At 33.5% G+C, this 20,845-nt stretch overlaps 1 protein-coding gene and 1 long non-coding RNA gene across 10 annotated transcripts in view; one reads left to right on the plus strand and one right to left on the minus strand.

Moving 5' to 3' along the window:
* The window catches only part of LOC117683219 (glutamine amidotransferase-like class 1 domain-containing protein 1), a 151,056-nt gene extending 132,048 nt beyond the window's left edge, over positions 1-19,008 (minus strand). For 3 of the 9 annotated variants that reach the window (XM_066083090.1, XM_066083098.1, XM_066083095.1), the window contains exons 1-6: positions 18,874-19,008; positions 18,179-18,255; positions 17,658-17,763; positions 16,820-16,927; positions 15,345-15,442; positions 15,077-15,170 (exon numbers count right to left, since the gene is read on the minus strand). In XM_066083090.1, the coding sequence (XP_065939162.1) occupies positions 15,077-15,170; positions 15,345-15,442; positions 16,820-16,927; positions 17,658-17,763; positions 18,179-18,255; positions 18,874-18,925 (535 nt within the window). In that variant the 5' untranslated portion in view covers positions 18,926-19,008. Of the gene's footprint in view, positions 1-10,491; positions 10,939-13,099; positions 13,143-13,444; positions 13,557-15,076; positions 15,171-15,344; positions 15,443-16,819; positions 16,928-17,657; positions 17,764-18,178; positions 18,256-18,873 lie in introns of those variants that run through there. The other 6 variants (XM_066083091.1, XM_066083096.1, XM_066083092.1 and 3 more) reach the window with 5 other exon arrangements.
* Positions 19,009-19,121: 113 nt separating this feature from the next.
* LOC136274972 (uncharacterized) lies at positions 19,122-20,772 on the plus strand. The gene is made up of 2 exons (XR_010713431.1): positions 19,122-19,273; positions 19,960-20,772. It is a non-coding gene; the product is annotated as an uncharacterized lncRNA (long non-coding RNA).
* Positions 20,773-20,845: the final 73 nt, after the last annotated feature.

Raw genomic sequence — 20,845 nt, forward strand, 5'->3', positions numbered from 1 at the left:
CCAAAATCTTCTCAAAATCTTGCAAAGCTAACGAATGGGGACATCTTTTTTTTTTTAAATAGGAAACAGTTGTAACTTGCTCTCATTTGGATGAATGCTCACATTTATTTTATTCACTATATATTTACAGTAATGAATTTCCAGTTACGTTTTTTAAAAGGGAGCGCGGCAGCATTATTCAAAAAATATTTACAAGCAAAATGAAAAAGAAATTCTCAAAATCAGGGAAATTCTAACCCGGGTGAGGAATGGGGAGTGCGTAGTATGCATTTAGCTCTTTAACTGCTCAATGGTATCTTTATTTTCACTCCCGGGGGGGGGGGGGGGTAATCATGCTTTTCAAGTAAACAAAACAGTATATTTCGCGAAGTTTTTTTTCAGTGCGTTTTCAAAGAGACAGACGACACTTGACCGACGTGAACTTTAACGTCACAATAAGGGGAAACTACTCTAAGTAGTTATTGTAAATCTGCTGAAATATAAATATCAAAATCTTCTCAAAATCTTGTAGAGCTAACGAATCGGGACATTTCTTCAGAGATGGGAAACAGCTGTAACTTGCTCTCATTTGGATGAATGCTCACATTTAATTTATTCACTATGTTTACGGTAATTAAGGTCTTCCGTTTCCAACGGAAGACCTTTCTATTATTGTGCGGGAAAAATTATTTTTCTTTTTTTTTTTTTTCTTCCTAGACGCGAACTTTGAGGCTTCATATCTTGCTTATTTCTGAACGGTTTTTGCTCAAATTTTCAGGGCTAATGTACTTTACAAAACACTATCTTAAGCAATTCATAAAATTTAGAATTCTCCTTCCGTTAAAGAGTTATTCCCCTTTTAAAAATTTTTAGGGCCTTTTGTTTCCAGACAAAGGCTCTGAGACTATGATAGCAGGGAATGGGAATCCAACGAATTTGAATAACAGAGACATTGTAGTTGTGCACATCTGTTTTTGTTTTAAGATTACGTTTTTTATTTAGGAAAAGGTAGGGGGTCAAAAAACAGTTTTCAAAAAATTGCAAAAATTTAGACATATTTTCCTTTATATCTTTTAAACGAAAAATATTTTGTTAAGACATGTAGAATAAAAGTTGTGCAAAATATAGAGGGCTTTCATTTGACACCAATAAAAAAGGGCTGGCCCCTTAAATTAAGGGCCAATGGCCCCTAAAAAATTTTGCTTAATAACTCAAAAACGGTTAGGATTTTGATATGGTTGTCGCTGGAAAAGTTGTTTGTTGGGATCTCATAAAGGTCGTTACAATGTTATTTTGTATGTGATTTGTGTAGTATGAGTGTAAAAAGCTTTACATGTTGACATGTACATGTTTTCATTTGACAAGTTAACGAAAGTCTTTGTGCGTACAACTGGCATAAAGTTGCCGCAGAAAGTATGCTGGTTTATACAGGAGGCATTAATTCATAAGAATTTTTGTTGTTGTTGGAGTATACCCTTTTCCTTTAGGAGTTAAAATTATTGTTGTTAAGTTCTTGTAGTGCACAATCATTAAAAACGGCAATTGTAAAACAAAACATTCTTTTTCTTTTCTAGTAAACTACAAAATATGGAATTAAAAAACTCTATGCATTACATTTTAGTTATTAACTCCATGCATTTAAAATCTACCTTGAATCAGAGCTGCATGTGTGTGTGTACCATTACGTAAGCTCTCCCTTGCCCGCGGCCGAGAAAATCGGTTACCATGCTCGCGGCTGGACTACCTAGCGGTCAGCGGTTATCTAATACACGAGAGTTGCGTCTCTCATATATGAGTTTATGTAGCCGCGAACTCAAGAATTGTTTTAGTTTTGATTACACAAAATCTTTTGTGGATTAAACGATTGGATGTCAAGTAAAAAATAGTTCATTTAATTAATAAAAGCAATGTCATTCTCTAAAGCAATAATAGACATAGATCAATTGTGGGGTTTAAGTTTAAAATATATAACTTCTATTTGATAGAGTAAGGTCATTATACTGCAAACTTTTCAAATCTTCCTTGGTTCTGAGCTGTGCGATTCTGTGCTTTGTACCTTTACGTAATCTATTCTTCGCCCACGGCCGAGGAGATCAGCCACGGATGCATTACCTAGCGGTAAGCGGTTATTTAATACACAAGATTCGCACACCGCGACTTACACTTACATGCATATGAACGTGTTTGAGTTAATATAGCCGTATATACAAGAACTGTTTTAATTTTATGTTATAAAAGTTTGTCCTACTTGTATATATATTTAATTAAATATTTGAGTGTAAATGAATATTAATGAATGATATTACTCCAAATCGGAAAAATCGTTAGAATAAACTAATGTTTCGTTTGTTTAAGTAAAGTACTTTAAAAACTGTACAATTAATGTTTTAAATCAACACCCCCCCCCCCCCCCTCAAATATTAAACCTTTAAATGATGATCATCCCTCGCACATGGCTGAGGAGATCCGGCGCGAGTGGATAAGTGATCCGCCGTCGGTTCGTGTTCTTCTTCATGTACCTTATGACGCGTTTATGTTTCATATTTTGCACGGACACAACTATATTTTATTATGTTTTCAACTATTATATTGGTTTAAGATGAAAAGATAAATTTATTTTACTTGTACAGTTGATTAAGCATTGGTGTATACGATAGCGTACAAGATAGTTTAAAAATCAAATCAAATTATAATCAAAGTTCCATGTTACATGTTTGCGGTAGGTGCTAGCACGATAAAAGAATGTCCTGAGTTGAGGCATTCGATGATTATTTAAAAGAATATTCACATGAGTTTTAAACAACTTTAGATTAGATTCTATCGGTCACATATTAATCACTTCTGTAGTTTTTCTACATGTTCGTTTCATTATGGAAGCGAACTCATTGCTGCCCCCCCCCCCCCCCCCCCCGCCCCCTCCTCCCGCCCCGCTGACAGGAGCTCGCGCTGTATTTTTTATTTTTTTTGGCGAAACGATATCAAGATCTGTCGAAAATCATTTTTGGTGGCTTCTTCTTATGTGTAACATTTTGTTTCACTTTCCCAACCGTTTGTTTATTCGGTCAGTCTGTGTTAATTCAATCGCCACGTGCGACCGAGAATCTTGTGTCGCTTCAGCGCACACAGCTCAGAACATATATAGCCCCGGGTCATCAATTGTTATGTAATTGAGTAACAGTTGGAATGGTGCTTTTACTACATAAAATATAAATAAAAAAATCATCCAGAAAAAATGTTACCGTAACTCAATAGTCAATACCAAAAATAAAAATCCGTATGATTACAAACTGAAATCGGTTTTTCAGTATTCGGCGGGATTTGATTTTTCTTCTAACATTAGTATTTTTATTGGTTTCAGAGAATACGATGTAAAAATACAAACAGGAAATAAATCTGATATTATTTACATTGATAATGTTGAAAAATATTTAAAATTAAATTAGTCACATTCGTTAGAAAACAATGTTATACAAACATCCGATAATTTTTTTCCTATGTCGTATCATTCGCGTAAATAAATATGTTCTGTACATATCCATGTACCTCAGAAAAAATTCAAATGATTAAACAAAAAAGAAAGTTGTAATTACTATTTCGGATTTTTTTCAAAGTAATTTAACATTGTATTGAAAAGAACAAGAAATAAAAATGATTTAAATTTTTGACTCAATCTTCGTATATATTACCGGCGCTCCTTACATGTATAACGGCGTACAGTGTATATAGATTATCATGATCTATTTGAATTAAGTTCCATTCGTAAAGATTCCCATAATAATTAATTGCATGACTGTGTACATTGTAGGCAAATCCCTGTGCGTTTATTACGTCTTGTTTTCCGTTAACAGTGGTTTAAGTAATTAAAATAATTACTTGTAAAAATATCTGTAATCGGGATTCCAAAGAACTTACTTCCCGCAATTCATAGAAATGATCAGTATGTTTTCTTTCTATGTTTAAATTTAATTTTGTTCAAATAATTAATAAATTTTCTATCATTTAAATTGTGTGCTTCATCAAATACTGATTCCAATTACCTTGAAGTCATTAATTTTTCCATTGGCTATTGACAAAAAAAGAGACGCTTGACCATCCAATGAAAACAAATACACAGAGTTTGATTGACAGGTTCAGCCAGGTGCAGGTCTCACCCGATGTCCGAGGTTATGTGTGTCGCGAGTGGTCTCAATAAGAGTTATCGATGTAAATAAATTAAAAAAGATACATGCTTATCAAAACATGCTCGTGTAAGTTAAAGTTGATTAAGGCTTGTTCCAACAGAAATCATATTTTGCTAACTGTATTTAATATTTTTTATGTATAGCGAATTTTAATATTGTATGACTGTAGTCATTTTACCGGTAACGAATCAGTATGCGGTTTCTCGTGCATGCAACTATTATTATCGGAATTCCAAATGTTTTTATTTTTTGTTTAAATCGCGTTTCTTTGTCCTTCTAAACTGTATCAAACCCGAAAAAATAAAGGATGAATTACGGAGACAGTAATTTCAACACCCCCTCCAGTTTCCTAGTTTTGAATTCGTTTCCCAGTATCGAATTAAGCGCCCTTTATCACTTCTGACCGAATATTTTGAGGCGAATTAATTTCAAAAATATTCTAGAGGTACATGTTAATGGACTTATAAATGAACAAGGAAAAACATTTGTGGGAATATGTCATTTAAACAAATTATATGATCGTTATTTTTATCATACCGTTTTCCGGTCAAATTGAAACTGGACTTGAACAGTTTTCATTTCCGTTACTTTATAATATTGAATTTTCATACAAACACTTTATAGTAGTAATTGATGATAAGTAGTTGCCATTTTCCTTTGTTTTTCCCGTATATCTATCAATTTTTGCAGCCAAATAATACTTCTGTCGCAATGAACCGTAACTAGGAAAACTACACGTGGTTCTATTTGAAGTCGTAATTTCATTCAAAGCTCCATTATTATTTGATATGATGTATTATCTTTTTAAATGAATTATATTTACTAATTATTCACGAAATAGGGATCAATAACAAACTTATTTTCATAGTTAGGCTTAATTGTTTTCACACTTTCGTTTTTTCTGCTTTGAACATCCGGCAGCCCATATCTGGGGCACATTTTTAATTTGTAAACAATTCGGTAAATAATCGTGCAAATGGCAAACACTGATATAATATTTATTTCTATGTTATAATCACCTAGCTAGAATTTTTTAAAACCTCAACTTTGTCTTCCACCAATAATTTTTCTAAAAATTATTCGATACTGGCAAATATTCGTTACCGGTAAAACTGTACCAGTACTGAAACATCGTATAAAACGTTATATATACATGTACTCTGTAACAAGTCGTCGTTCAATACATATACCTTTCTTTTGTTTGTTAAAAATAAATTCAATTTTGTAAAAAGATAAGTATATCATTTCTTCTAGATTTTTTTTTCATGAAAATACCTACAAGAGAGTTTTGCCAATCACAAACAGTTTAAAGTACATGTAATGTAAAACACGGGCTCCATTTTGAAACAAATTGTCAGAGAGTTCCGAATGAAATCTGATAAACGTTTCACACGCTTTGCTCGAAACGATTTAAACGCATTGTCCGAAATTCTGCACGCTTTGTCCGAAACGCTAAACGGTTTACACGAAACGCTTCACGATTCACACGAAACGCTAAACGGTTAATACGAAACGTTTTTCGCACGTAAGTCGCACGCTTTTTTTTGTTGTAGTAGTACGTTTCAGGGTCTGTAAATTTTGTCAGCACGCAACAATTCTAAATTGCACATTGTCTTCAAAAATTTACAAATATTTAAATAAAGAAGTTATCTTAGAGAAAAGGTTACGTGTTTTGTAAACGGGTTCGGTTTAAAATTAAAAAAAAACCCACAATTCCTGACATGACACATGAGTACATACTGTTTATTACAATGCTTGCTACCCTCTGAAAATTTAACTCGCCATTAAATATCTCATTTTTTAAATAATGTTTGTTACGATTACATAAACTGTATGCGACAAATAGTTTTCCTAAAACATTTTCTTATTTTCTTTTTCAAAACACGTTTTATATGCAGGCTTTCAATCACAACACGTTTTTATAACAAAAGCAGAACTGAAAGTTTAGTAATTATAATCGTTTGACACCATATCACATATATTTTCAACTCGCAGCAACAACGGAAGACCTACTCGTGGCTTTGCCACGAGCTCTGCTCTAGTTTTTAGGAATGTTTTTTCAAAAGGGGGCGTGGCAACATCATTCAAAAAATCTTCACAAACAAAAAGAATTTTTTTTTCTCAAAACCAGGAAAATTCTAATCGGGGTGAGGAATGGGGAGTGCGTAGTATGCCTTTAGCTCTTTAGCTGCTCAAAAGTGTCTTTATTTTCACTACTATTTATTACATGCTCCCGGGGGATCCATTTTCCTTATATGATCAACAAATTTTTTTTATACGTAAATAGATTTTTTTTTAAATGGGGTAGGGGGGACTCTGTGATAAGTCAATTTTAATATGTAAGTTTAAGAAAAATATCTGCTGCAAGAAAAGAGGATGTACATTATGTTAAAATCTTTATTATTCAACAACTTTGTATTTAAGATAAATTCTATATTGGCGTGCGACCAGTATATAAATAAATAAAAAATCTTATGAATTATGAATAATGAAAATTTACTGGGAAAAAATAGGTATGTTTTTATTTTGCATTCAAATTCATTTACTTTACGTCACTACTTTTATTTCTATTGATTTATCATAATTCATTTTTTGATCACCTGCTGCGCTCGCCCCAACGGTCGCACTGTAATACATATTAAGTTCTTAAAGTATTTAATGCATTGCATACATGTATAAATCTTCTTTCAATGTATAAACGTCTACCATTCTACACTGTGTGTGTAATTGTACATGCATAAACTCGCTAATAGTTGTAACGTGTATTTGTAAACTTAAGAGTGTATGTCTTCTCAGTTTTAAATGCACTTTTTATCATTGGTTTTTTTATTTTAACCATTGGTTATTTTTTTTAGTTTATAATAGATTGTACATTTGGATTTCTTTTCAAATTAGTTAAGTGGACATCATATCGCAATTTGTAGAAAGACATGTAAATCCAGAGGCCTTAATAAACAAGTCTCCAGCAATGATAATGCGCTTTTTTGTCAAATTTATTTGAATAGATGCTTCGTTATAGATACTTGTGTCTCGATTGTAGCTTACGTTGTTAATGTTCCATCATGAATATATTGTAGTAATGTTTCCCTTTTTAGCTCACCTGAGCTGAAAGCTCAAGTGAGCTATTCTGATCACATTTTGTCCGTCGTCCGTCCGTCCGTCTGTCCGTCTGTCCGTCTGTAAACTTTTTACATTTTGAACTTCTTCTCTAAAACCGCTTATTCAATTTCAACCAAATTTGGCACAAAGCATCCTTATGGGTGGGCGAATATAAATTGCAGAAATAAAAGTCCGATCTGTATTCAAAGCGGAGAAAACCTTGAAACCGTAGAAAAAGGGGGGTGCATTTTTAAAAATCTTCTTCTCAAGAACTAATTAGTTCAATTCAACGTAGTTTAGCATAAATTATCCTTATGGGAAGGAAAATATAAATTGCAAAAATTAAGTGCTAATTCTGATTCAAATCTGAGTTATTACGAAAATAATAATAAAGGAAATGCGTCGGGCTCGGCATACGGTAAGAATTACCTACGGTAAAATGGGTAGGCAAGACTTGGTCTGAGCAAAACAAAAGATTGGCAGGTATTAATCTGCCAATCTCATTAAAATTTCAGGATATTTGATGGACCAGTATATTTGTATTCGCTGTAAATATTGCTGCAAAATAATGCGTATTTGGAATTGACGATTGCCGATCTGCCCCGGCTTTTATTTTGCCACGGCCCGGGTTTGCATACCCATTTTACCAAGACTCGTATTCCATACTTCTAAAACGAGGCAGCCATGACATTATACGAAAAAGGGTCGATCTGACTATGATGAATTTACTTGCTATGCAACCGTTCGCGTATGAAGGGAAATTTTTGAAACATGCAAAATATATTGGTGCCGATTTTGTGAAGTAAATTAAGGCTAAATATTTCAATGCTTTGACAGTTTTCACACATGACGTTGGTGTTAGCTTGTTCTGATTTTCGTTTCGTTTTCATTATTTATGCTTTGTAACCTGGGAACTATCGTCCGTATTTCGTGATTTTTACGTATCAAATAAAACAGAGACTACGGTAAATCAAACAGTTAACAGTTTACCTGCGCAAATTAAGCAAAATCTGATGTAGGGGTACTGAAGTACAATTAATTCTATCGGTAATTCGGCATTATCTTTTGCGTAATGGTAGATTAATGCAATAGGTTTTGTTGAGATGCTCGGCATTTTCTCGAGTTTATTCAGTTAAAATAGAGTTTGATATCGCTGACGAAAATATGTAGGTATATACATGTATATATATGATTCATTTCGAAAAAATAAATTGTGTTCTTTATTTGTTATACATGTAGTGCATGTTTCTTGTGTTTAATTGTTACCCTACAATTTCTATTTACTAAACATATTTGAGTGTTAAGCTTCGAATTATAAGCAAGATACAGAGATTTGCTCACAATGTTTGTACACAGATCTTAAAAGCTAAAGATTAAAAAAGTAAAAAAATTGTAAATATCTATTACGAAAATTGTCAAAGTCTGTTCTTCCAGAAACCAACTTATTGAATGGTAAACTGAACCTTTTTAGCTCACCTGAGGATGGGGCCACAATGGGGGGGGGGGGGGGGTCGAAGTTTAACAAATGAATATATAGAGTAAATCTTTAAAAATCATCTTCTCAGAAACTAATCGGCCAGGAAAGCTGAAACTTGTGTGGAAGCATCCTCAGGTAGTGTAGATTCAAAGTTGTGAAAATCATGACCCCCGGGGTTAGTTTGGGGCCACAATGGGGGGTCGAAGTTTAACATACGAATATAAAAAGTAAATCTTTAAAAATCTTCTTCTCAGAAACTAATTGGCCAGAAAAGCTGAGACGTGTGTGAAAGCATCCTCAGGTAGTGTAGATTCAAAGTTGTGAAAATCATGACCCCCGGGGGTAGGGTGGGTCCACAATGGGGATCAAAGTTTTACATAGGAATATATAAAGGAAATCTTTAAAAATCTTCTTCTCAGAAACTAATCAGCCAGGAAAGGTGACATTTGTGTGGATTCATCCTCAGGTAGTGTAGATTCAAAGTTGTGAAAATCATGACCCCCGAGGGTAGGGTGGGGCCACAATGGGGGATCGAAGTTTAACATAGGAATATACAGTAAATCTTTAAAAATCTTCTTCTCAGAAACTAATTGGCCAGGAAAGCTGGAACTTGTGTGGAAGCATCCTCAGGTAGTGTAGATTCAAAGTTGTGAAAATAATAACTCCTGGGGATAGGTTGGGGCCACAATGGCGGGTCGAAGTTTAACATATGATTATATAGAGTAAATCTTTAAAAATCTTCTTCTCAGAAACCAGCCAGGAAAACTGAAACTTGTGTGGAAGCATCCTCAGGTAGTGTAGATTCAAATTTGTGAAAATCATGACCCCTGTGGGTAGGTTTGGGCCACAATGGGAGGTCGATGTTTCACATAGGAATAAACAGAGTAAATCTTTAAAAATTTTCTTCTTAGAAACTAACCAGCCAGGAAAGCTGAAATTTGAGTGAAAGCATCCTCAGGTAGTGTAGATTCAAATTTGTGAAAATCATGACCCCTGGGGGTAGGTTTGGGCCACAATGGGAGGTCGATGTTTCACATAGGAATAAACAGAGTAAATCTTTAAAAATTTTCTTCTCAGAAACTAATCAGCCAGGAAAGCTGAAATTTGAGTGAAAGCATCCTCAGGTAGTGTAGATTCAGAGTTGTGAAAATAATGATCCCCAGGGTAGGGTGGGGCCACAATAGGGGGGGGGGGGTCAAAGTTTAACAAAAGATATAGGGTAAATCTTTAAAAATCTTCTCAGAAACTAATCAGCCAGATGATTCTTTATAATTGTTAAGACTTTGGCCCCAGGACAATTCTTTGGCCTCACGAGAAGGTTCAGAGTTTGATGTACGTTTATATCCCATATATAAACTATTGTTAGGGATCTTTTTGAGAACTGCAATACTCAACATATGATATGACTATAAAAATCATCCTGTTAGAAAAGGGACTAATGATTATAAACATAAGAATATCCAGGGGAAAATGGATTTTATTTATACAGGATCTACATGTATTATTGTACATTGTCCAGATAGTTTGTATTATGACTCCATTGAGCTGATTTTATCATAACTATTGTTCCTCAGGTGAGCGATGTGGCCCATGGGCCTCTTGTTTGTGTTTTATTGTATATGGCATTAAATCAATTTAACCCTTAACTTGTGTAAGTATTTTAAACACGTCTATACTAGAACACATGTTAAAATAATCCATGCACCAAGACATTCCTCAAAGATATATCTCACTCGTCGAAGTATTTAACATTGCTGTCAAATTGATGTTTTATTAAAAAAAAATTCATAAATTTTGAATAAGTTTCTTCAAGTATTGTTATCATCCTAATTTCTGAAACGAACAATCTTTCTTGAGCCTTTAACTCAAATGAACACCGTTTACATGAGAAATAAACTGCCGACGATCCAATTAAAAATACAGGTATAACTGTTTCAAATAATATTCCATAATTGAAATTGACAGGATGATTAGAGATTATCTTTTCAAAAGTCACCACAACTGTAACGTGTCTCTAAAATTAAAGGCAATGATGTTTATCACTTCCAAACGTCCATTGAGTGCATCATGATCAATAAAATGTGCGCCTCTTATATCCAATGATACTCAGTTTCCTGTTTCACTCGGTTTATTTCTATGTTGGTCAATTGTCGTTTGTAAAAATAATATGTACGGTAAAGTTATGCTGGTGAAAGAGGCAACCTATAACGATAGAAATTAACATTGACAAACTGTTCATTGTGGTTATAAATATAATCCACATATTAAACTTATGAATTATTTTTTGTCATAAAATGCTTTCGTAAAAATACATCATTTTCAATATTGTTTTTGGCAAGTCATTTAACATGCTCTAAGTGAAAAATTTATCTATAAAGATTGTTTCTTTTTTAACTGGAAATAATTATGTACACTGCATTCAATGTATTGAGTTATATTGTCAGCTTCAAATTAACATTCAATTAAAAAAAAACATTCTGTTTTACAAAATGCATGCAAAACAATAGTAAAAATATACCATTCGCTTCAGTAAGACAAGAGGCCCATGGGCCACATCGCTCACCTGAGGAACAATAGGTAAGACAACAAAACTACTCTATTCACAAACAATTTTTTTTCAACGCTTTGATATTTTAAAGAAACCAATAAAATAATTTTTCACTAAGATTATAAATATTTAATGAGGGGAGGCAAATCGTCTATCGTCCAAATGTATGTTGTCATCTGATTTGAAAGCCGTTAAAATTGTAAAGACACCTTATATTTTTTATATATTTTCACAAAGATAAATGAGGAAAATACAAGGATGAAGAACGATACTGAAAAAATCCACTTATGATTTTAAGTATTTTGAGTTATGACAAAAATAGAAATATTCTAAAGACTGTGACAGTCGTAATCTGCCTAATGTTCCAATGGCCCTTGAATTAAAATTTATACAGAAAACAAAATTACATTGGGTTTTTTTCTGATAAAGATATAATGTATCATCATCGCTTTTGAAATTTCTTGTAGTAATACTATTTAAGTGTGAGGTAATTACTTTAATAATTTGGGTATCAGTGGGTTTCGGGTGTCAAGGTAAGATTTCAGTGTCAATGTATATTTGTTGTCAGGTGTGTTGGATATTTTACCTGCCAAGGTACGTAAGAATTTAAGTAATATAAGAGGGTTGTTCGGAAACTATTGAGACATTTTCTCTTATTCTTTTAGTAAAAATATAAACTCTTGAAATTTCACCAAAACGTAAATCAGGATATAGTTTAACAAATGAATGTAAAAAGCTTCTTGTCCATGGCATAAATATTATTATCATTCCTGGTAATGTGACAAACATGCCTTCGTCGAGTGACCCGGCGCAACCGCAAAGTTTTCGCAACGTCATTTTAACGCTTCTTATTGCTCCAGTGTTTTAAACACCTTACAAACGAACGGAAATAAGAATTGTTCTTTATTTCTTATCTTTTGTTTTCATTTCAAGATGTCATCACTTACATTTTTCTCATGCTTGATTTTTTTTAATTTTTTTTTTTTTTTTTTTTTGGGGGGGGGGGGGGGGTCGATCGAGTTCATTTTACCCGAAAGTTTAATCACTGTGAATTTCTCCTGCAGTCATTTTGTACATAATTAGAATTGTTGACAAGAGTTAGTATGTCAAAAGTACATGATAATTAATCCCTTTGTCTTAATTCTAGTTAAACAGTCAGTGGAAAGAAATATGATGAACTGAAGCTCTTTATCCCTTGCCATCGTATAGTTTTTGTTTGGGTGGCCGTCTTCTTCTGAGATTTCCACCGGTACCAGTTTGATGAAAATTCGCTCCACGTCTTGACGTCAAAATTTAATGTAAATTGTTGTCAGATTTCTACTGATTGGTAAATATATTTGTACCATATCCGTATTTCAACTCGAACATCAGTGAAATTTGATCAAAATTTAGTCGAAAAGAATAGCAAAATTAACATATTTAATTTAAATTATTTTATCATTAACTATAATTCTACGGACACTTACATGTATAAAGTAGATTATCCAGTTTTTCCTCAGAGTTCATGCCTGCGCCGGGTACCCCGACCACCGACTTGTTTATCTACCGTCGTAAACAAAATATTATATATTCTTTTAATATTACTTTGTTTAATTATTTCTTGGGTTTTTTCAGTGTTTATGCCAATTTTAACCAAAATTCGTCACTTAGAAAAGGAAATATTCGAGTTGTCTCAATAATTTCCGAAGAACCCTCGTATGTGTCAAGAAGCATGGTTGTTGGATTGTATATGTGCTATATAGGTCAGGTCTTGGGGTTAAAGACTGCAGTGTAAGAGTTACGTGTATATTTCATACTTATGCTGTATATGCTTACATGTTATCACCTCATTTCCCTGCTGCCTGATACTGCATGTTTACTACAGAGATCCAAATAAAGCATCAACCAAAATTAATGTATCTAACAACAATGTGGAAGGACAAAGAATCAAATGAAAAGAAGCCTGTTATTTCACAACATTTATTTTTTTTTAATATAAAAAAAAAATCTTGTAAATCATGAAAAAAAACCATCACTCATAAAATTGCAAATAACAGTGAAAGTAAATGAAGATATAAATGTACAGATTGATGTTCACATGAAGCAAATAAGGTACAAAATATGTAAGGGGATCAAAGTCCTATTGCATAACGAAAGGTGGGGTGATGAATCTGTACCTACTTTTGCGCACACATTAGAGTCAGATTCTGTACCGCCATCAGGGTGGAGTGAGCGTTTTGTCCTGTTATAAGATGTCTGTCAATGATCACATGTACAGCATCCATTTCACTATCTGTAGAGAAAAATGAAAATACAGAAAAACATGATTATAGTAAATCAACAGGAACATTCAGTTACATAGTAATTCAACAGGAACATTTAGTTACATAGTAAATCAACAGAAACAATCAGTTACATGTACATGTATTTTGATTTTTCATAATGATTCGTTTTATCTGATTTAGTTTAGTTTATCAAAATTAGCATAAAAATATATGGTTTACATTTAAAAGTAAATCAAAACAAATGCACTATAACCGGTGTTAGCATATCTACAAATATGCAGACTTAGTATGTGTAAGAGTTTACACCTAGATTGTTCACTGTAACCTTGTGTTACTGTAGTCTATATACACATGTACTGTCTCTGTAAACCTGTACTGTAAATTCCTAATTAAACGCAAAAACTAATATCCGCGTAATTTTTTTAGAATCTTGCCATGATTGTTTTTTCAGAGTTGAGAACAATAAGAAATAAGGTAAAGAGTTCTGCATTTCTGTTTTTATCTTCTCGCAATTTAAAACAAAACAGCACGATCGTAGAATTAAGTACTCGCGTAATATAAGGAATTTACAGTTACTGAATTTATGGGGCTGGGAATGAAAAGGTCAGGACTAACCACATTTAACTGTATTTTTAAAAAAGGTCATATTAAATGCCATTCATCTACCTGGTTTGAAAGGTAACATGACAATATATAGGGCTTACACAGATCTTAAATGGATCTCATTTCATTACCCAATCAGGTAATGGAGGGAAACTTTAATGTGAACAAATAAATATTACATTTTTTAAATGCTTTCTTATCTTTCTTTGAAGTTTTTACAATGTCTTCATCTTGTGGTACATCAACTTATTTCTATATGTGCACAGATTAAGAGACAATTACAAAATTATAACTTTCCCTGTTATCTTTCATTTCTATCATGTGTGCTAATTAGGATAACTTACAAGGATATATATTTGTAATATGTATACACACTGTTATATTGTCTTCTAGAGGTTATGAAGTGTAATAATCTGTAAACACATTGTTTTAATGTCTTCTAAAGATTATGAAGAGTTATAATCTGTATACACACTGTTATATTGTCTACTAGAGATTATGAAGTGTTATAATCTGTAAACACACTGTTATATTGTCTACTAGAGATTATGAATTGTTATAATCTGTATACACACTGTTATATTGTCTACTAGAGATTATGAAGAGTTATAATCTGTATACACACTGTTATATTGTCTACTAGAGATTATGAAGTGTTATAATCTGTATACACACTGTTATATTGTCTACTAGAGATTATGAAGTGTTATAATCTGTATACACACTGCTATATTGTCTACTAGAGATTATGAAGTGTTATAATCTGTAAACACACTGTTATATTGTCTACTAGAGATTATGAAGTGTTATAATCTGTATACACACTGCTATATTGTCTACTAGAGATTATGAAGTGTTATAATCTGTATACACACTGTTATATTGTATTCTAGAGATTATAAATTGCTATTATCTGTATACACACTGTTATATTGTCCACCATGATCCTTGATAAAATCTTCAACAATGACAGGAAGGGAAGAGAACTCCTGGGTCCTGGCCAGCTCAAACACAGAGGGCTGGACAAAACAAAGTTAAAATCTTTTTCAATAATATCAGTCTGTGTTTACTTTCTTCATTCATTATGATTCTGACCCATGAATTCACATCAAAAGATTGATTTTCCAATTATGATACTCTCTCTCTCTCTCTCTCTCTCTCTCTCTCTCTCTCTCTCTCTCTGATATGCATACCCCAGTCATACTGTAGTTCTTGAATCCCCAGGATTTACCATCGGGTGACATAACACAACAAAGGGCTGCAACTCCGCTTCCTATTGCACAAATTGGTTCTGAAAGATACAGTTTAAAAAATCAAAGTACTGAAGTACTGACGGTAGTTGATATTATCGATTATCATTTAATCAAAATCAACGATATGTGATTTTGCATGACAAGAGGTATCAGTAATCGAAATATTGCTGAGAAAATGTATGTACATGTATTCAGGCAATATTGAACTCTTGTCTTGTTCAACTAAACGCTCGGCTGTCTCCGTTTATCTCTGACAAGCAAGAGAGACTCTGTTTTGTCGGATATTAACAGAGACAGCCAAGCGTCTGGTTGAATGAGACTACATTGAACTCTAGTGTAGGAATACATACGACTTTAAAAATTATCTAAACTGTTTGTACAATTTAAAATCTTATATTTTCTTGGTATTGATAAATAAGTTTTCTTGAAAAACAATGCTTCAGAATTTATCGATTATTTTCAAGAACTAAGTGTTGTCAGCAGTTTTGATTTGTGCTTAGGTCCAAACACTGTTTCAGTTTCGCTTTGTTCGAGTAAGTGCATAGGAGAGTTTATTAAATTCAACTCCCAACAAGTCAAGTTAGCACGATAATGGTCTTTCTTGCTCAAACATATTACAGAAGATTGCTAAGATACATAATCATTATATATATAAAACATTCAATCTTATCAAAATCAGATCCACATATCTAATTAACCTTGTGTAGCAATGAGCGGATTAAATGATCTAATTTTAATCAGATTGTCAAAAATCTTATTTTGAAAAACAACTTTGGCACTAGGATGATCCATAATGAACTTTTATGTTTTGATGATGACTGGCATAAAATATATCAATGAATTGACGATTACTTGTGGTATAAAACCCACCTGGCTATTAACATTCTATAAAATAATCAAGAGATCAAGAGTAAAACAACAGTATATCAAATCTTATATTAGTGATGTTGAATAAGTTAGAGATAAAATAAATTCACTCCTCTGATAATACATGCAACAAGTGTTTCCACAATAATATTTTAAAAGTGAATAGACTAATGTAGACTCCTTTTTATATGCGAGTACCTAATTCCGCAATTCAATTGTTTTGCATCAACTCGCAAGAATATGAAATTGCAAATGCCAAATTTTCATCATAAATTTATCTTGTATACATCTGTTAAAAAAAAAAAAAGCATGATTTTTTAATTTTTGAAAAGCAATTCATGCGATTTTATGTGAATATTAATTCCTTGTGTTTATTTAAGAATTTACAGTATTTGCTCTCTCTCTCTCTCTCTCTCTCTCTCTCTCTCTCTCTCTCTCTCTCTCTCTCTCTCTCTCTCTCTCTCTCTCTCTCTCACACACACACACACACACTGGATGATAGATATCATTTGGTAAATAGATGAAGTTAGGTTAGGCATGTCTCTTACTTTTCTCCCTGATGAAGTGGTTGACAATCTGACTGAGTTCTGTGTTACTGGCCAGGTCATGGACCGCCCCGGGGGACGAGGGAATCAACAGAGCAGAGTACCTTGCCGCTGAGAAATGAAAAATACATTACAGCATCATACACGTTTAAGGGGGTCAAAAAATCTACATGACTGTATATCTACTTATTAAATAGGGCAGAGTACATCACTGCTGAAAAAATTGAAAAAAACAGGAGTACAACAAGGAGAATCATGATGCATAATGTGTTATCTAGTGTATAAAATTTACTAATAGGGCAGAGTGCAGTGCTGCTGAGGAACAAACAAATACACTTTATTGTATAATTATATTACTGTACATTGCATTACAACAAAGAGAGTCACAGAACCATGATGTACACTGTGTAACCACTTAATCATGATTTTAGTCCTAGTATTTGATGTACATGTGTAACCACTTAATCATGATTTTAGTCCTAGTATTTAATGTACATGTGTAACCACTTTATCATGATTTTAGTCCTAGTGTTTGGCCACTTAGGATTGAAAATAGTTTTCAGGATTAAAAATCTGTTTCAAAGGATATGATGTTGATTAAGGTCACTCAGTAATTTAACACTGTCATGTATTTTACAGGCCTATAGAGATATACATGTACATCAGTACATGTAGATGAGGCTGGTCTTATGGACAACTGTGTATAAAGGTACTTGGGTAGAGGCAACTCAGTGAACCTATTCAAAGTCTATGGGTTTGGATGAGACTGTAAAAGCTCTTACAGTCAAAAGTTTAAAGGAGAATGGGATTAAATAAGGTGATTAAGTACACCTGTACTTACAGTCCACTGTTTCGAATGCTATGGGGTTGGATGATGCTTTACTCCTGAACTCGTTGAACCAGCGTCTATTGTTGTCATCCTGCTGAACATACTCCACATTCTTCCCCTGAAACATGACATGATTTCATAATGAAGTAAAGGCTCAGGTTATAAGTACACCATCCAATACCTCAATATTACTTGTTTACATTTTTAAGAAATTAGAGGGGGTGATCTATAGGGTGGAGCTCAAGATGCTTCAATTGCCTACTATATGCACTATTATGCATGTGATTTCTCTGTAGGCTACATTTGTATGTGATCTGTACATGAGTGACAGAGTCTATATATCAAGATTTATTACTTATAATTCTTCTTTTTATATACACTAAATACAGTGACAGTTGAATAGCAGTGCTGCATGGTGGTCAGGTGGGAATCGTGGGATTGTCAGATTTATTTCACTCTATTCTTATAATCCTTCAACATCCTTCAAGTGTATTTACATGGCATAGAGATAATGGTTACATTGTAGAGCTTACGTGTGGCGAGGCTAGCTGTATGGAGAAGTTGGAACTGGCAAGTGTGTAAGCCTGGATAAATGACTGAGCCGATACACCTGTAAACACAGACAAAAACAGGATTTACATATACCATGTTCAGACATAAAAAAGTATACACTCTTTACACTAAAATACATTTGACAGCTGTATTTAAATTTAAATTTAAATTTAAACATATTTTATTGAGTAATCAAATGGATTAGGCAACAGGCAAAGCCTATATAAACCCTCTCCAAAATACAAAGTCAAGAAGTGGTGTTATAAAATAATCATAGAATATAGTATATAGTATGTAGTATAATTTACCAGTTTACAGAGTGATATACATTTTGAATACTAATATACAAAGATAAAGATATAATATACAAGATTGTATACAAGACAAAGGATAATTGGATAATAAATAATAAGCTTGACTTTTGTCATATGATGATAAATTAACTTGTTGTTTTACATATACACAACTGTACATGAACACATGAACACAGCTGTATGCACATACATGTACCGGTATATATAACTGTAATAGTGGGGACCCGCCCACTCTTGACCGACAATATTATTGTTTTGAAGCGATACTTCTATGATAAACACTCGCTACAAAAACAACATTTAACCTTTCCATAAATTATTTTGGTTTGTGTGTTTTCTACAACTGTAACTCAGATTCTCACCTTCAACCGCTGAACTTAAAACCATCAAGCAATGTAGTCTGGGCGCAGACATCTTTCACAAATGGAAACTCGAACCCGACATAAATACATGTAACAATGTGCTGTTGGAAAAAAAAAATTATTAAGCACAAGGAATCGTTACAGATGGGACGTATTTTTAAAGCTCTTATATCTAATAAAGTGTTTGGAGTTTAATAACTCCATAAGGTAAAAAGTTATTTAATTTTTGTACGGAACTTTTTTTTTCGATTTAGCATGCGTATGTTTACTTCTGGTTTCGCTTTCGGTTTGAAACATAATGAATGCACAGAGCCCATGTTCATTTGACTGGACAGACGGTTTGGAAAAATATCCTGTATACTGTAGAAAGGAGGATGGAGTACAAGGAAAGGATTCAATGGTAAACTGTTTCGTTTTGAGCACTGTCAGTGGAAGTGAAGCCCTCACCATATTTCTGCCACTTGCTTGTACAGTACATCTATACAATATTGTGGTACCGTTGAGTGTATTAAAACTTTTGCCCATAGACACCTGACGTTATATATCAAATATATTTCCTCTACCTATTAACACGTGTATTATTAGGTGGAGAGTATGTATGTTTTATAACGTCAGGTGCCTGTATTTTTGTCATACTGAAAAAGTTTGACTTCACTGATCACCATTAGAAATTTGATGTTAAATGGTCTGGGATCACTTAACCAACATTTCCTTTTTTTTTCCTTAAGATTGTAAATATTATACAGTTGTTGACTGGGGTCGAGGGCAACAGTTGATCTGTTGGACCGGTTCGCAAACTGTTGCCCAAGGCCGAATGCCGCGGACAACAGTTTGCGAGCTGGTCCGACAGATCAACTGTTGCCCGAGACAGTCAACAACTGTTTTGTTATACCCCTTCTAATCAATAACATGTTTTCGCGGAATGTGACGTCACCGGTCAACAGTCTTTTTTAACAGTCAATTTTAACATTTCCAATCTAACAGTTCCAGTCCAACAGTCAAAATGTTGAACTTTTTTAGGTATAGAGTTATATAGTAACTGTTTTACAGGGGTACAACAAAGTAAAATATGATATGGATCTTTAGTTTCAGTATGTGAAGCACAACATTCCCGGTCCAGGCATTGATAAGGAAAAATTCCTTCCTGTTTTTATCGGTTGTTCCTGCCATGAGTGTATCAGTGACTGCCCTTGTGTGCAGAGATTTGGTCAAAATTACACTGAAGATGGTAAACTTAAAATTTCTTATCTCGACACAGACGAACACAAGGTGATGGTGGAATGTAACAGTAACTGCAGCTGTTCTAAAACGTGTGTAAACAGGGTCGTACAAGGTGGAGTAAAAGTGAGAGTCGAGTTATTCTGGACAGTAAGTAAAGGAATAGGAGTCAGGACTCTGGAAGATTTAGATCCCGGTGCGTTTGTCTGTGAATACGCGGGAGAAATCATCTCAAGTGACGAGGCTAGAAAACGGAGCCTAGCTCAACGTAAAGAAGACATGAATTATATTATAACCGTTAACGAACATTGCAAGAGTGGTGTGATAAAAACTCATGTAGATCCTAGAAACTTTGGCAATGTCGGGCGATTCCTCAACCACAGCTGTGATCCTAACCTAACAATGCTCCCAGTACGGGTTGATACTGAAATTCCATTACTTTGTTTGTTTGCAAATAGGAAAATAAGCTCAGGTGAAGAGTTGAATTTTCACTACGGACTTTCCCCAGGAAAAGAGAGAACAGTTTATTCGGACATTGATCGAAAAGAAAGTGGCTTAATACCATGTAACTGTGGATCACGTTTGTGTCAGGGTTATCTGCCCTTTGATAAGACACTATTTGATGATTGATGATAAAGAATATATATACTATATTAATTATCAATAAATTCCAAAACATCATAGAGTTATTTTTTTAGTTTTAAATTATATTTAATATCCATGGCAGGATGATAAACCATGGTGTTCAAGTTTT

This window comes from Magallana gigas, chromosome 4, assembly GCF_963853765.1.
Source record: "Magallana gigas chromosome 4, xbMagGiga1.1, whole genome shotgun sequence".
Taxonomy (NCBI): Eukaryota; Metazoa; Mollusca; class Bivalvia; order Ostreida; family Ostreidae; genus Magallana; species Magallana gigas.